Source organism: Salmo salar, chromosome ssa04, assembly GCF_905237065.1.
Source record: "Salmo salar chromosome ssa04, Ssal_v3.1, whole genome shotgun sequence".
Taxonomy (NCBI): Eukaryota; Metazoa; Chordata; class Actinopteri; order Salmoniformes; family Salmonidae; genus Salmo; species Salmo salar.
The window spans coordinates 25,362,575-25,379,493 of NC_059445.1; the positions used below are offsets into that span (position 1 = coordinate 25,362,575).

At 40.7% G+C, this 16,919-nt stretch overlaps 1 protein-coding gene across 5 annotated transcripts in view; it reads left to right on the forward strand.

Moving 5' to 3' along the window:
- The window catches only part of LOC106598658 (T-cell surface antigen CD2), an 80,808-nt gene extending 65,829 nt beyond the window's left edge, over positions 1 to 14,979 (forward strand). Inside the window, exons 2-6 of one of the 5 annotated variants that reach the window (XM_045716742.1) lie at positions 8,863 to 9,186; positions 9,610 to 9,888; positions 10,092 to 10,148; positions 10,575 to 10,645; positions 11,529 to 14,979. In XM_045716742.1, coding sequence (XP_045572698.1) covers positions 8,863 to 9,186; positions 9,610 to 9,888; positions 10,092 to 10,148; positions 10,575 to 10,645; positions 11,529 to 11,648 — 851 coding nt within the window. In that variant the 3' untranslated portion in view covers positions 11,649 to 14,979. Of the gene's footprint in view, positions 1 to 8,862; positions 9,187 to 9,609; positions 9,889 to 10,028; positions 10,149 to 10,574; positions 11,174 to 11,528 lie in introns of those variants that run through there. The other 4 variants (XM_045716741.1, XM_045716747.1, XM_045716744.1 and 1 more) reach the window with 4 other exon arrangements.
- The last annotated feature ends 1,940 nt before the right edge of the window (positions 14,980 to 16,919 follow it).

Genomic DNA, 16,919 nt, shown 5'->3' on the forward strand with positions numbered 1-16,919 from the left:
CTGGATGTCCTTGAGTGGCCCAGCCAGAGCTCAGACTTGAACCCTATCGAACACCTCTGGAGAGATCTAAAAATAGACACTCCCCATCCAACTGGACAGAGCTTGAGAGGATCTGCAGAAAATAATGGGAGAAACTCCCCAAATACAGGTGTGCCAAGCTTGTAGCATCATACCCAAGAAGACTTAAGGCTGTAATCGCTGCTAAAGGTGCTTCAACAAAGCACTGATTAAAGGGTCTGAATACTTGTAATTGTGATATTTCATTCAAAAAATGTTTTACATTTGCAAAAATGTCTAGACCTGTTTTTGCTTTGTCATTATGGGTTATTGTGTGTAGATTGATGAGGAAAAACACAATTTAATCAATTTTAGAATAAGGCTGTAACATAACAAAATATGGAAAAGGTCTGAATACTTTCCGAATGCATGATAAGATGTATGATCATTTACATCATCCAATTCGTAAGAACTATGATACCGTCCTCTAATTAGTGTGATATTGTACAAACACTATTCCATTCATAATGTAACCTAACATAAAGTAATGTATCATACTAAATGGCGGGGAACATATTTACGTACACTGCTTAAAAAAATAAAGGGAACACTTAAACAACACAATGTAACTCCAAGTCAATCACACTTCTGTGAAATCAAACTGTCCACTTAGGAAGCAACACTGATTGACAATACATTTCACATGCTGTCGTGCAAATGGAATAGACACCAGGTGGAAATTATTAGCAAGACACCCCCAATAAAGGAGTGGTTCTGCAGGTGGTGACCACAGACCACTTCTCAGTTCCTATGCTTCCTGGCTGATGTTTTGGTCACTTTTTAATGCTGGCGGTGCTTTCACTCTAGTGGTAGCATGAGACGGAGTCTACAACCCACACAAGTGGCTCAGGTAGTGCAGCTCATCCAGGATGGTACATCAATGCGAGCTGTGGCAAGAAGGTTTGCTGTGTCTGTCAGCCTATTGTCCAGAGCATGGAGGCACTACCAGGAGAAAGGGCAGTACATCAGGAGACGTGGAGGAGGCCGTAGGAGGGCAACACCCCAGCAGCAGGACCGCTACCTCCGCCTTTGTGCAAGGAGGAGCAGGAGGAGCACTGCCAGAGCCCTGCAAAATGACCTCCAGCAGGCCACAAATGTGCATGTGTCTGCTCAAACGGTCAGAAACAGACTCCATGAGGGTGGTATGAGGGCCCGACGTCCACAGGTGGGGGTTGTGCTTACAGCCCAACACCGTGCAGGGTGTTTGGCATTTGCCAGAGAACACCAAGATTGGCATATTCGCCACTGGCGCCCTGTGCTCTTCACAGATGAAAGCAGGTTCACACTGAGCACGTGACAGACGTGACAGAGTCTGGAGACGCCGTGGAGAACGTTCTGCTGCCTGCAACATCCTCCAGCATGACCGGTTTGGCAGTGGGTCAGTCATGGTGTGGTGTGGCATTTCTTTGGGGGGGCCGCACAGCCCTCCATGTGCTCGCCAGAGGTAGCCTGACTGCCATTAGGTACCGAGATGAGATCCTCAGACCCCTTGTGAGACCATATGCTGGTGCGGTTGGCCCTGGGTTCCTCCTAATGCAAGACAATGCTAGACCTCATGTGGCTGGAGTGTGTCAGCAGTTCCTGCAAGAGGAAGGCATTGATGCTATGGACTGGCCCGCCCGTTCCCCAGACCTGAATCCAATTGAGCACATCTGGGACATCATGTCTCGCTCCATCCACCAACGCCACGTTGCACCACAGACTGTCCAGGAGTTGGCGGATGCTTTAGTCCAGGTTTGGGAGGAGATCCCTCAGGAGACCATCAGCCACCTCATCAGGAGCATGCCCAGGCATTGTAGGGAGGTCATACAGGCACGTGGAGGCCACACACACTACTGAGACTCATTTTGACTTGTTTTATGGACATTACATCAAAGTTGGATCAGCCTGTAGTGTGGTTTTCCACTTTAATTTTGAGTGTGACTCCAAATCCAGACCTCCATGGGTTGATAAATTGGATTTCCATTGATTATTTTTGTGTGATTTTGTTGTTAGCACATTCAACTATGTAAAGAAAAAAGTATTTAATAAGATTATTTCTTTCATTCAGATCTAGGATGTGTTGTTTAAGTGTTCCCTTTATTTTTTTGAGCAGTATATTTTGCTAAGGTGTATGTAAACTTCCGACTCCAACTGAAATATCTGTGTACTACAAATGGAGGGGACATATTGCTCACACTCTGCTAATATTAAAGGCATGAAAAATATTTTCACCTGTTATGTGTGTATGAAACTCTGCAAACGCTGCAATGTTTAAGTGTTCCCTTTATTTTTTTGAGCAGTATATATATATATATATATATATATATATATATATATATGTATATATATATATATATATATATATGTGTTTTCATAATCATAACCTTCTTTCTTTTCTCTCCAAAACTCTTGAACGTGCCGTCCTTGGCCAGCTCTCCTGCTATCTCTCTCAGAATGACCTTCTTGATCCTAATCAGTCAGGTTTCAAGACTGGGCATTCAACTGAGACTGCTCTTCTCTGTGTCACGGAGGCTCTCCGCACTGCTAAAGCTAACTCTCTCTCCTCTGCTCTCATCCTTCTAGACCTATCTGCTGCCTTTGATACTGTGAACCATCAGATCCTCCTCTCCACCCTCTCCGAGTTGGGCATCTCCGGCGCGGCCCACGCTTGGATTGCGTCCTACCTGACAGGTCGCTCATACCAGGTGGCGTGGCGAGAATCTGTCTCCGCACCATGCGCTCTCACCACTGGTGTCCCCCAGGGCTCTGTTCTAGGCCCTCTCCTATTCTCGCTATACACCAAGTCACTTGGCTCTGTCATATCCTCACATGGTCTCTCCTATCATTGCTATGCAGACGACACACAATTAATCTTCTCCTTTCCCCCTTCTGATAACCAGGCGGCGAATCGCATCTCTGCATGTCTGTCAGACATATCAGTGTGGATGACGGATCACCAGCTCAAGCTGAACCTCGGCAAGACGGAGCTGCTCTTCCTCCCGGGGAAGGACTGCCCGTTCCATGATCTCGCCATCACGGTTGACAACTCCCTTGTGTCCTCCTCCCAGAGTGCTAAGAACCTTGGCGTGATCCTGGACAACACACTGTCGTTCTCCACTAACATCAAGGCGGTGACCCGATCCTGTAGGTTCATGCTCTACAACATTCGCAGAGTACGACCCTGCCTCACACAGGAAGCGGCGCAGGTCCTAATCCAGGCACTTGTCATCTCCCCGTCTGGATTACTGCAACTCGCTGTTGGCTGGGCTCCCTGCCTGTGCCATTAAACCCCTACAACTCATCCAGAACGCCGCAGCCCGTCTAGTGTTCAACCTTCCCAAGTTCTCTCACGTCGCCCCGCTCCTCCGCTATCTCCACTGGCTTCCAGTTGAAGCTCGCATCCGCTACAAGACCATGGTGATTGCCTACGGAGCTGTGAAGGGAACGGCACCTCCATACCTTCAGGCTCTGATCAGGCCCTACACCCAAACAAGGGCACTGCGTTCATCCACCTCTGGCCTGCTGGACCCCCTACCTCTGAGGAAGCACAGTTCCCGCTCAGCCCAGTCAAAACTGTTCGCTGCTCTGTCACCCCAATGGTGGAACAAGCTCCCTCACGACGCCAGGACAGCGGAGTCAATCACCACCTTCCGGAGACCTGAAACCCCACCTCTTTAAGGAATACCTAGGATAGGATAAAGTAATCCTTCTAACCCCCCCCTAAAAAGATTTAGATGCACTATTGTAAAGTGGTTGTTCCACTGGATATCATAAGGTGAATGCACCAATTTGTAAGTCGCTCTGGATAAGAGCGTCTGCTAAATGACTTAAATGTAATGTAAATGTAATAGTGACCATAAACCCCCAATAAGTATAATCGTTTTACAAGTTGTTTCGGCCTACGCGGGGAACACTCTTGTCCTTCGACTTTCTTTTGTAGGCCTATTTTTTTCCAAATAGCATCGCCTATTTATTTATTCATGAAATTAAAGTAATTCATTACAAACTTTTTTTTTGTAATGGGTTTTCAAGCTTCTGAATCTGGCGGGCCACGTTGAGATTAACTTTACAAGACTCAGGGAGATGACATTCCCACAAGCAGCACTGCATACTGTATGTTGGGTGTGTTTGGTAAGGCTAAATAAACCGATTGTAGATGATAGCTGGGTTGTGAGCACCAGCTATCGGTCTAAGGCATCACTACAGACCCGGGTTCGATCCCAACCGACTGATCGGTTGTCCCTTAAGGCGGCGTACAATTGTCCCAGTGTTATCCGTTTAGGGGAGGGTTTGGCTGAAGTAGGCCGTCATTGTAAATAAGAATTTGTTCTTAACTGACTTGCCTAGTTAAATAAAGGTTAAATAATAAAATAAATGTTTTTCTTTAAAATCTAACCCCCATATCACACAGCCACAAGCTAAAAGCATAATATAATGTGTGTTCATTACTAAAATGACAAAAAAAATCAAATAAATGTATTGAGAGAGAGCCTCAAATATCACATTTATGTGTATATATCCACTGTACACATACATTGGCAATTGGTTCCTGTTTCAGTCATGTCTTTGGCCACATTCACATGGGTGAAATACAGTGCAAATAAAGTATTCAGACCCATTTACTTTTTCCAAATTTTGTTACGTTACAGCCTTATTTTAAAATGGATTAAATCGTTTTTCCCCTCATCAATCTACACACACACCCCATAATGACAAAGCAAAAACAGGTTCAGAAATTTTTGCAAGTGTATTAAAAATAAAAGTAAATATCACACGTACATAAGTATTCAGACCCTTTTCTCAGTACTTTGTTGAAGCACCTTTGGCAGCGATTACAGCCTTGAGTCTTCCTGGGTATGATGCTACAAGCTTGGCACACCTGTATTTAGAGAGTTTCTCCCATTCTTCTCTGCAGATTATCTCAAGTTCTGTCAGGTTTGATTGGGAGCAACACTGCACAGCTATTTTAAGATCTCCTCAGAGATGTTAAATCAGGTTCAAGTCCGGCTCTGGCTGGGCTACTCAAGGACACTTTGTTGGAACCTTAGTAGGAGTGTCGTTAAACATAGTGCGCCTCGCCTTATACACTCTAACATTGAGCTCTTACCAAGCGAGCCCTTCCTGGAACGCGCCGAGAAAAGGAAGTGGAAGTAGTGCAGCAGCTGCTATTTAAATGGGTCATCCACAGCACAACAGTACATAACTCAGCCCGCCTAAAAGATTATTGGAAATATAGCGGCTGTGAAGAGACCTCTAAAGTCCCAGCAATAGAGAACTAGAAAACTACAACGCTTCAATATTTGGGAATATCAGTATGTTTCATCATCGGTAAGTAGGCTATTCCTGTAGAAGTTGTACTTTGTGTTGGTTACTGTTGTAATATATAGGCATATATTCTCATAATGTATAGGCTAGCCTATTAGACCTACTGTTATTCATTTATACATTTAATTCGTTGTCTATCTATTGTTTAGCCTATTGTCCTTGTCCTTTTTAAACGCCATTCCCCACGAATAAAGTCGCACAAAAAGTATACAGCTCTGGTATCAAAACTTGCCATTTCCCCGGGAAGAGGTTGTGGGTGACAACAGTGCTGTTAGTCTGGTTCAGTCTCTCATCTCTATCGTACCACGACAGAGTCACATCTCTCCCAATGTCCACACAACACACCACTGAACCGCTCTCACTGCCAGGGGGAAATTACCAGTTATGATACCAGATGACACGGAGTGGAATGTTTTACCTGAACAAGCTAACCAAACATGGGCTATCAGCAAATTGTAAAAAGCATTCCAAAAATAATTGGTGTCAAATTTGAATGTAGACTAAATTATTCATATAGCCTATGCCTATGACTTATCATAAGATCAAAATGTGTCAAATTTGTATGATGCCTTTATGGAAGAAAAAAAAAAATTACATTTAGAAGCAGCCTCGTCACATGGAGATGCAAAATAATTTGTGTTGACTGACTACCTCAAATTATAATTTAACAGAGAGTGATTTTGCCCCATGTAGTCTATAGCCATCTCTTTTCCTTCGTTTTGTATGCACTATTTAGCCTACTAACTTAGGACCAAGGTAAAAACAGTTTCAGGTTGGATATTCGCCAGATATTTGGGCTTTCAAACCTCAATAGCTTTCAAACCACTTAGGCCACAGACTACAAATAAGTGTCATGATGTTGGACAAATTGTGCACAACATTGCACAGGTCTTATTTTCACGATTTTGACATTAATTTGCTTTCCAAAGCTAATAAACATGTGGAAATGTAAGCAGCATTCAGTATTCTGAGTTGAATTAGTTCGGGAGCGTAAACAAAGTACAAACTTTTTTTATATTCTAATTTCAATAGCTCCTTGGTCATGTGACCTACTGACCTCAAATACAGTTCAGAATGTACATTCAGTGGGCCTACACATTGCACACCCTTTAGTTTGTCCATTTTCATCTCACACGTTGTTACATGAATTTTGTACATTTTCTAATTTCAATACCTCCTTGGTCATGTGACCAACTGGACTCAACCAAGGTTCGGAATGTCCATTGACTATCCTATATTGCACACCCTTTAGTTTGTACATTTTCATCTCACACGATTTTACATTAATTTGCCTGCTCTGCCCCACTGAAAGACAGTGTCACTCACACACCTATTCACTTGGGCCTTCTCCCTGGAGCCTTCCTGACCTCCAGGCAGGCCCCCATTGACCTGGTGACCTCTGACTCCAGGCCTCTAGGCCTACACTCCATGCCCGCCTCACTGAAAAGGACATAGTGTACATACCCCTGTGCCCACCTCAATGCAACATGATCCATCCAGGGCCTCAGCTGGACGCCTAAAATGTGAGAAATGTAAACAAGATGCTACAGTAGTGTGTCTGTGTGTGTATGGAGGGAGTTCCAAGAAGATGCATGTGTGATGTGCCCCTCTGTGTCAATGTTGAAATGACATAAATGGATGGCAAATGAGATAGTGATGAGAGTGAGAGCATACAGTATGAAAATAAAGACCCCTTGGGATCTAAAATTAGTGTGGGGTGCCCTCTTGTCTCCTTTAGATGTCTCTAGATGTCCCATTGATCACTACGGAATTAGGTAAATCTGCATTGTTTTTGGAATGATCTGCAGTGCTCTGCACCGTGATGCTCTGGTGCCTCTAGGGCAGTTCAGGTTGTACATTTTGTATAATTTGTTTACATGCAGTGCTCTCTGGCAAAATAGGTTTTGGTCTCAATGGGATTTCCCTGTTAAAATAAAAGTACAAAAAGTAATAAAGGATTTTTTACAATGATGGCATTTCAGTTATTGTGCCATTAACACCAGAAGAGGAATTTGCTGAGATAGTCTTTATTTCCATGAAAACTTAATTTCAGTTTTTACACTCTTAGAAAAAAAGGTGCTATCTAGAACCTAAAAGGGTTATTCAGCTGTCCCCATATGAGAACCCTTTTAAGAACCGCTTTCGGTTTCAGGTAGAACCCTTTTGGGGTCCATGTAGAACCCTTACCTCAGGAGGCTCTACATGGAACACAAAAGGGTTTGACCTCAAACCAAAAAGGGTTTTAATTAGAAACAAAAAGTGTTATCCTATAGATACAGCCGTATAACCCTTTTGGAACCATTTTTTCTAAGTGTATACAAACATATTCATACCAGTCCTGTCATTTCTTTCCTAACCGTCTACATCACATCAGGCCTTTACAGTTTTTCTCGATTGCTAAGACACTTTCAATTAAACTTTTAATGACACTGATTTCCATCATAACCCAATGAGAACAACAGTATTCTTTTTTGCAAAACTGTAAAGGCTTTCACACAAAATGCAAATGCTAAGCAATGTTTTGCAAAACAGTAAACAACTCTACAAAAGAGGCAAAATTCAGTTCAGTAAATCATGTCAAACAAAATTAAAACATTTGGTCACAGCTGTACAAATTACTCTGAATGTAAACCTCTTCTGCACGTGTGCAAACTTCTTTGCACAGTTGTTCAATCAGCAATCAGTCCTTATTAATGCGTTAAAGAGGCCACTCACCTCTGAGTTGCTGTTTGCAAGAATGGACCGCGTAAGAGGCAGAGGGCAAGGACAAAGGAGAGGTAGAGGGGCCCATAGAGGAAGAGTGGTTCAGATGTGTGGAGGTGGAAAGTTTATGATTACCATCCACATGACCAGATGTCCCTCCTAGACGCAATGAATGCCAGTTGTATGGCAATCACTGCAGAGGACTTCCAAGCGTGGATACGCCATGCGAGGATATTTTTTCTTCGCTACATTGCAAGGGAAAACATCCAGGGTGATGTTGATGAAAACATATGGCCTGATCGACACGAATGAATAGACTGAATGTAGTGTATACTGTATTGGTGTTGCCTTTTTTACATTTCTTTGTTTTTGCCATGATTTGTTAGGTTGGTGTATTTTATTTTTATTCTCTGTATATACTGTACAGCATCATTGAATTTGTGAAGGACAACATGGTAAAAGGTCAAATAAAGCCTTTTGTTTCTGGATATTCATGCAATTGAGTGACATTCTATCTGCATTGGTCATCTTTGGTCAAATAATTTTAGGAAAAAAGAATACAGGCCATGCTGTTGTATGTTTAGTTGAGTCATAATGCATTTGAAATGTGTCATTTTGGCCGACGTGTTTCAGTATGGGGCTACATGTTAATTGTTTTCGAAAAAGTTAATTCAATTTGGACACATTTTCTCAAGAAATCGAGAAACTGTAATTTGCTACATTGTTATGTTATTAGAGAAGATCTATGATATTTAAATCCATGCGTTGATATTAAGTCTCTCTTTCTCTCCACAGTACTCTGCTCAACCCAGCATTCAGCCCAACCTGAGACTCGGCAGGTGAAAGGCATTGTGGGAAAGTCTCTCTCTTTTCTAGTGACGGTGTTGAAGTCTGGCAATTTACTTTATGGAGACCTTGGCAATGTTGCACAGGTGCACCCTGGTAAACAAAGTAATACAAACCTTGTGAAGAGATTTAAAGACTGCCTTCACTGGAACAATGTTACTGGATTCTTCACTTTGACAGACCTACAAATAGACGATTCTGGGGTTTATACTGTGGAGAATGTAGAAGAAGATGAAGAGAAGATGACACATACATTTCAGCTTACTGTGTACTGTAAGTGTGTGTGTGTGTGTATATGTGTGGCAATCAGCAGTAGAAACAATACTAAAGCGGTCACTTTATTGGTTCGGTAAAAAGCTGAGTGATAGGGCTGGAGAAATGTAACCACTCAAATTCATAGACAGAGCTATGGATGCAAGGACTGATCAACCATTATATAACACTTATAGTTGTAACCATGTTTTGAGACTATATAGTGTTTGTTTACAATTTCTCTGTAAACAAACACTGGAGTAAAACAAGCTGATGGGTTCTCTGACGGGGACTAAGCTCATGATGCAAGTTATATTCTTCAAGAATCATTGAGTACATATCATTCATTTATAAGTCCAAAATTGGATGTAGCAACTGGTCTTTGCTACTTTAAAGATAAGTTCCATTTCACTAATTCCCATTTATTCATTATTTGTCTTCCAGATGTTCTGTCCAAACCTCAGGTGACGGTCCATGAAAACATCTCCTGTAGAGTGGTGTGTTCTGTGGAGAACGGGAGAGATGTTACCCTGTCCTGGTACAGAGGAGAGGAGATACTCAACCAGACCAGCAGCCCTGACCTCAACATCACCCTCTCTCTACCTCTCAAGGTGGATGAACAGAACAGAGACTCTTACAGATGTGAGGCTGCCAACCCAGTCAGCAAGGAGACCGCTGATGTTCCACATTCCTGTATAGAGAGTGATCCCTCCAAGGTGACAGGTAAAACATGTACAGGAGCAATGTTACATTGCAGATATCCAGACAATACCAACTTCTATATGAAACAATAAGTATGGTAGAGCTCATTTTATGAAACACAATGTTTTAATTAAAATATAGTTTCTATCTTTTTACTTCAGATGGTGATGAGAGCACTCGAGGTTTTCTTATTATTGCTGTAATCTCCGTTTTGGTTGCTTCAGGACTTGTTGGACTTGCAATCTGTCTTAAGAAGAGGAGAAACAGACACTCACATGCAGGTATTCATCTTTTAAAGGGGTGAAGTTATTCTCCTTGTCAAAGTCAAAACATGTTGTGCACAACCTTTTTTAATTATCATGGATAGTGTTTTGGAAAAGGTAATAAATGTTTGCCTGAACAACGGATGCAGGTCAAATGAAGTGGTGTATCTTCTACACTTCCTCTGCTTGGTCAGACAGTTGCATTGTCTCAGACCACTTCTCTAAATGTTGAAAAAGCAGAAGGCACACACACACAAGCACACTGACAATCATTACTTTATAGCTTCTCTGGTGCCAAAACGACAGCTAGCACAGACACAGGAATCCATAGTAACATGAGTTCTTAGTGTTTGTAGAACCTGTCTTGTGGGTGAGCATTTGTGCATATCTGTCAGTTACTCCCACCCACACTGTATATTTCATTTCCTTTATTTGCCTTTATAGATTCACCTGAAAGAAAGCAAGATGACATTCTGTATGCAGAGATAACTCACATTAAACCAGTAGATAACCAGGTTAGTAATAATGCTACAGGCTGATAAACATAGGAGATGTAATACAGCAGCTTTTGCAGCCCTGATGGCTACAACTGTAGGCTTTAGCTCTGTGCCAGTGGGTTAATGTGGTATTGAGTTGCACAGGCCACCTGAGTTTGATAACCGGCCTGATGTCATTGCAACCAGTTTTGCCCATATGAATTGTTTGGGTTGCACAATGAGAAGCCACACTTCATATTGTAAATACAGTACCAGTCAAAAGTTTGGACACACCTACCCATTCAACCAGCCTCACAACTGCAGACCACGTGTAACCATACCAGCCAGGACCACCACATCAGGCTTCTTCACCTGCAGGTCATCTGGGAGGGGTGGGAGGGGTTGGGTCTGGCTCCTAAGTGTGTGGACCTGTGCCTTCCCTGGCCGACTCATTGCTGGGCCCTTGCCCAGTCATGAGAAATCCATAGATTAGAGCCTTTTGAATTCATTTCAATTGACTGATGTCCTTTTATGAACTGTAATTCAGTAAAATCTTTGAAATTGTTACATGTTGCATTCATATTTTTGTTCAGTATAGTAATGCCTTTGATTTTCCTGTGTCTTTAACAGTATTTGTCAAGTCAGTGGACTTAAGCTTGGCTTCTTGGTTCCTCCCACTAGATTTAGGAATGGTTCTAGATTTGTTGACTGTTGAGTTACCTACTGCAGATCAATGAGAATAGACAAGAGAGCATCAGACTTGTCTTGTTTCCTTCCTCTGGTACAAAGTATCTAATAACGAAACACATTATTATTTTTCTTTAACTTTTTTGCTACATCTTTTCTTGCCCCCTGTCTCTGCCCCTCTTTCTTTGTCTATCTCAATCCTTCCCTCCCTACCTCTTTCCCTCTCCCTGTTTAGGAGGAGCGAAGAGGTATACCAGAACTGGATCCGCTTAGAGACAACCCTAACCTGACATTAGTTTATTATACACTCCAGTTACATCACATGGCTGCCAGCAAGGATGTTAACACTGCATGAAGTAGAGAGAGAGAGAACAGCAAGTTACTGAGAGGGTGACATGATAATTCACATCCAAGAGAAGGCGTTACATCTTACAGTGGACATTGAGAAAAAGTTATAGTAAATATTCATCTAGAAAACATAATGATGGCACAGTTTTTCCTGGAGGAAATTCCCATTTAACGATTGTGCTGTTATCATTTCAAACTTCCTTTGATGGTCATTCTCACAGTCTTTGTTGAATTGGGGCCTCGATCAGATTCACTGATAAAGACACATTTAATAACTATGCCTAGGGTTATTAGTAGGGTGATCGCTCTTTTCAAGTGCCCATTGTCCCAATGTATAGGTTAAAACAAATGGAACCTCTTAATACAATTCACTAGTGTTTGCTATGCTACTGCTGGTCAGAAGCTTATTTTCAGTACTGTCTGTTCTGTTGTTTAAATGTAGGTGCCTCCCCTGTATCTTTTTATAGCTGGTCATTGTATAGCTTGCCAGTGGATAGCAGCTGTGTACATAAAAAGCAGATGTTTGGTGAGATAAAGCCACCTACTCCTCAGCACAATGGCTATTAGGCTACGTTGGAAACCACCATGTACATTGGAAACCACCATATAGATTCTGTTGAAACATTTCTGAGTGGTAGATCTTGATTTGCCTTTTGACTCAGAAAGTGTTCTTGGTTGACATTTTACTCTTATTGCTTTTCACAAAATGCAGACATGATTAAGTGTAGTTCAGATCTTGCTTTGACAACAACTGTGTTCATGCAGTTTGAATGTACAAGAGTCACAGTTTAGTTTATTATAATCGACCATTTACTGCTTGTCCTTATCTACACAGTATGTAGGTCATCATCTCTTAAGAATACAATCACTCCCTCCTGCTTGCTCCTGTAGTCTCTCCTATTGGAGCATGTTGTGCTCCACCTACATTAGCCCACATACAGTATATATCTGTGAAAAAACATCTTCCATTTTTATACTTTTCTATTTCAGAGTAGTTACTGAGACGGAATATTAAGGTCATTTAATTCACATTTCACTATTCTAAAATACAGTAACTGTCTGACTTATTCAAACTGATAAAGATTTTTGTACTGAGGTTTTTTGTACTGAGCTTCAATATATCAAGTCAGACTTACCCATACATTCAATATAAAGGTATACAATCTGGGATATTTTCTAATGTTAAATGGTCATCAACCCCCCATTCTGCTTGAAAAATATACTTACCTTATCACAACCCAAAATATTATTTAAGTTTACTCTATTGTTTATATTTTTGTTGTCATTTTTGTTTTTGTAAACAAAGAATGTACTGCTTCAACATACCTCTGAAAACTGTCAGTTGTTGCAGCCATAGCTGCGTTCAAGAGTCTAAGGTTAGCAACATTTCTCCAGAGACATTTCTCTAGAAACACACAACCTCCAGATTCTGGTTTTAAAGTTTGATCTAGATAGTTTGTGTGTATGTATTTTAAATTGATGTAGTTCTTTCCTTGAGCTGTTGTCTATTAATGTTCTGTGTTTAAGTGATAATGCCAGAGAAGCAGGTGTTTGGAGGGCAAACCGTGCCAATATATCCTCCAAGCACCAGCTTCGAGGGCATTATCACTTTTATACAACAGGTTACCAACATATTTAAATAATGATTGACATATTTTCATTAAATGTTTTATTTTGATGAATTTATTCATACTATTTCATTCTTCCACAAAATATAGTCCCGAAACAAATCTAGGGTTGCTATTCAAGCCGGCTGATTGCTTGGTTCCAGTTTCCAGAGACGCGACCCAGTCGTTCAGTCTTTTTGTTCTGTATCCATGGACGCGACCCAGTCGTTCGTTTATAAATGTTCCATTGCCATACTGGCTGGCAACTTTCTTATCCCTTGCTTGCTTGCTAGCTAACTACGACCAACTTAGACTCACGTGAAACAGTGCAGACAGAATATCAACAGTAGCTGCATTTTATATAAGCTGTTTTCTAGTGACATTTATTTGGATACATCCATAACAATGAGCTAAAGAGGTACGATTTTGCCTGGCATAGAAAATGTGCTTACTAGTCAGGACACTTCTTTCAGAGGAGCTAGCCAACAACACAGCTAACACAATTACTTCCAACTGAAACTCAAAGACTGCAAACTAACTTCGTTTTACCTTTTTTCAATTGACATTTCTTTGTAGATATCCATAAAAATGATGCCAGCTGATTTATGATTTTGACAGGCTGAGAAACTCTGCCTAACTCTCTCTCTCTCGTCCCAACTCCCGACCCCTACACATTCATTACTATGGGACAGTTGGAGATCAAATCTGAATATTGAAACAATATTACATATGTCGGAGAGACAGACAACAAGGTTTATACAAATCTCCGCTATTGAAACTAAATGTTAGTCTAAAAGAAATGTGAGATAATGTCTAGATGCTTTTTGTAGTGGAGATCAAGTTTATAAATTGCTTGTCTGATGAGACAGTGGATTGCGCAGTCAGATGGAACAGGGTAAATAGGCAATTTAACGTCATAGATTTATCCGGTGGTAACTTGTGGAATAGACACCGGCTGGAATATGCATTTAACCAATCAGCATTCAGGATTAGACCCACCCGTTGTATAATATGTCATGTTTCATGTTTTGTGTTGACCCTACGAAGAGTAGCTGCTGCTTTTGCAACAGCTAATGGGGATCCTAATAAAATACCAAATACCAAATGTAGCCTACTTCTAGGGTCAAATTAGGAGGGACCACTGTAATTTTGGGTGGTGTTCAAGTTTGTTTCTCTATTTATTGAGTTTAAGTGTATTTGGGACATTTTGTCCTGTTACTTTTAATGCCAGGCAGCTGTACAATTCTAATATTAAAAGAATGATGACTAATCCTCTTACAATTCAACCATTGCTTTCAAGGAAACAATGCGTTTTTCTTCTAATGTATTTTCCACATATAGTGGTTACACATTTTTATATTTCAGTATACTGTATACTGTACATACTACACCATGTTGTAGTCTGAGCCAGTATATTGTAAGTGTAACTTAAATCATGTGTCAGCAAAATGTTCTCAAACCTTTCTATGCTTTTACATTTGAACTGTGGCCATGCATTATTGTGCCAATTTATATTTTACATAAAACATTTCTTGTAAATTATGCCATGCCAATTATTATTTTAATCACACTTGGTCAGAAAACATGAGTGCCTCATTTATCATTCCGTGTATTTCTGTGGTGTATTTTTCCACAAAGTTCAGATTGTGCAATGTTGTGATTCCAGCGTTTTGTTATACAAAATGTATATTGTATATAAAAAAAACTTTACGATAAAGTGGTCTGACATAACATCACCATCTTTTCAAATCTCTGACCAAGGTTGTGTCACGTTTGTTGTATGAAGGAGTGGACCAAGGCGCAGCGTGTGTATCGTTCCACATTTTATTTAAACGGTGAAACTATGCAAGACATACAAATAAACAAAACAACAAACCGTGACGAAGAGGTGCAACATACACTTACTCAAAATAATCTGTCACAAAACCTAGTGGGAAAAACAACAACTTAAATATGATCCCCAATTAGAGACAATGATGACCAGCTGCCTCTAATTGGAGATCATCCCACAAAACAACAACATAGAAATACAGAAACTAGAACCCCACATAGAAATACATATACTAGACAAAACCCCCAACATAGAAAAAAGAAACTAGAACCAACATAGGCATAAATAAACTAGACAAAACCCCCTGTCACGCCCTGACCTACTCTACCATAGAAAATAAAAGCTTTCTATGGTCAGGACGTGACAGGTTGATAATGCATTGTTTAGCAAGCTACACCTGTGCAATATTGCCCTTCATAAATTAACTGCCCACTTCCAATACTTGCTCTGGAAAAAAATACCTTCCCACAATCTCTTTCACTTGCTGAGTTTCAGACTGGGCTGAATGCTGGGCTTCACAGAGTAGATAACTTAGATATCTCAGTATCAACACACTTGTCACAAAGTACAGTATAATATTATATACGTAAGCTACAAAATTTTGAGCCTGTTTTTTCCAGTTAAGACCCCCAACAACTGCAGTCTTTTTTTGCTCATGCTTCAACACTTGTCTGGAAACTAACCGCAGCATTTTCACCCATCTCACTTCTCTGCCCATGATCTATTTAATGAAGCACATTACCTGTTCCTCAACCACTCGTCTCTAACTCTACCATCTGGCCTCTACATGACAGATAGACACTGACCACGTAATCACAGGAAACCACCAACATTTTCTGTTGAGTGGAGCAGTCTAACTCACCTTTAACAAGCAATGCAAATACATGCCTACCTTGGATGAAATGCATGAATGAAAAGCTGATCGTTATTACGTTCTAATAGATTGGTTGGACACATCCTCTATAGATAGTTACATCATCACAGAAGGAATTGTCCTCAAACTTCATTGAAATGGGAAACACAAACAAGTCTATACAATTCCTGTTATAGTTTGAGAAAAAATTTCAAAAGGCACTCGCACATCTGAGCAATCTTTTTGCAGGTGAAAAAGCTCTGACGAAGGCCGTGAGGCCGATACGTAAGCTTATTAAATATCAGTGATACTATCAAGAGCAGTGTACGGTTTCCTTTTTCCTTCATCCTGTTATAGTTTTAGAAAAGTAATGGGAGAGAAGGAAAGTCATCTTTCAGAGGAAAAGACCCTTTAATTCAGATCAATTCTAACGAGAGATGAATCAGTTAACAGTCACAGATACTGTAAATGTGGAGTTTATAATCATTGTTCCACATGTCGTGTGAATCAAAACAACCAATCAAGTGTTGGCATGCTCTGTAGTTATTGTGCCAGACTGGACTCAATGGACAGACGTTTGGTATTTTACGTAAATCTTTTCACCTCCAATAAGTAGTATTGATTACAAAGAAGGTTGCTTAAGACAAAAAAATAGGAGGGAGGTTGGTCAGGAAGCATGGGTAGGGTATATATCGCGACCGTCTAGCAATCCAAAAGTTGTGTGTTTAAGTAAACTGTAGCATTTTAGCTTACCCTTCCCCTAACCATTATTCTAACCTTATCCCAATTCACGTAACTTTTTACGTAAATTACCCTAACCTTTGTTGTTGCTTTTCCTAACCGCTAACGTAAATTCTCCACATAATTCTCCTTTGGTGTTACAACACAACAAGCAACCTGGTCTCAGAGAAAGACATATAATACTACCCCTTTTCCACATTTTGTTACATTACAGCCTCATTTTAAAATGCATTAAAGTACATGTTC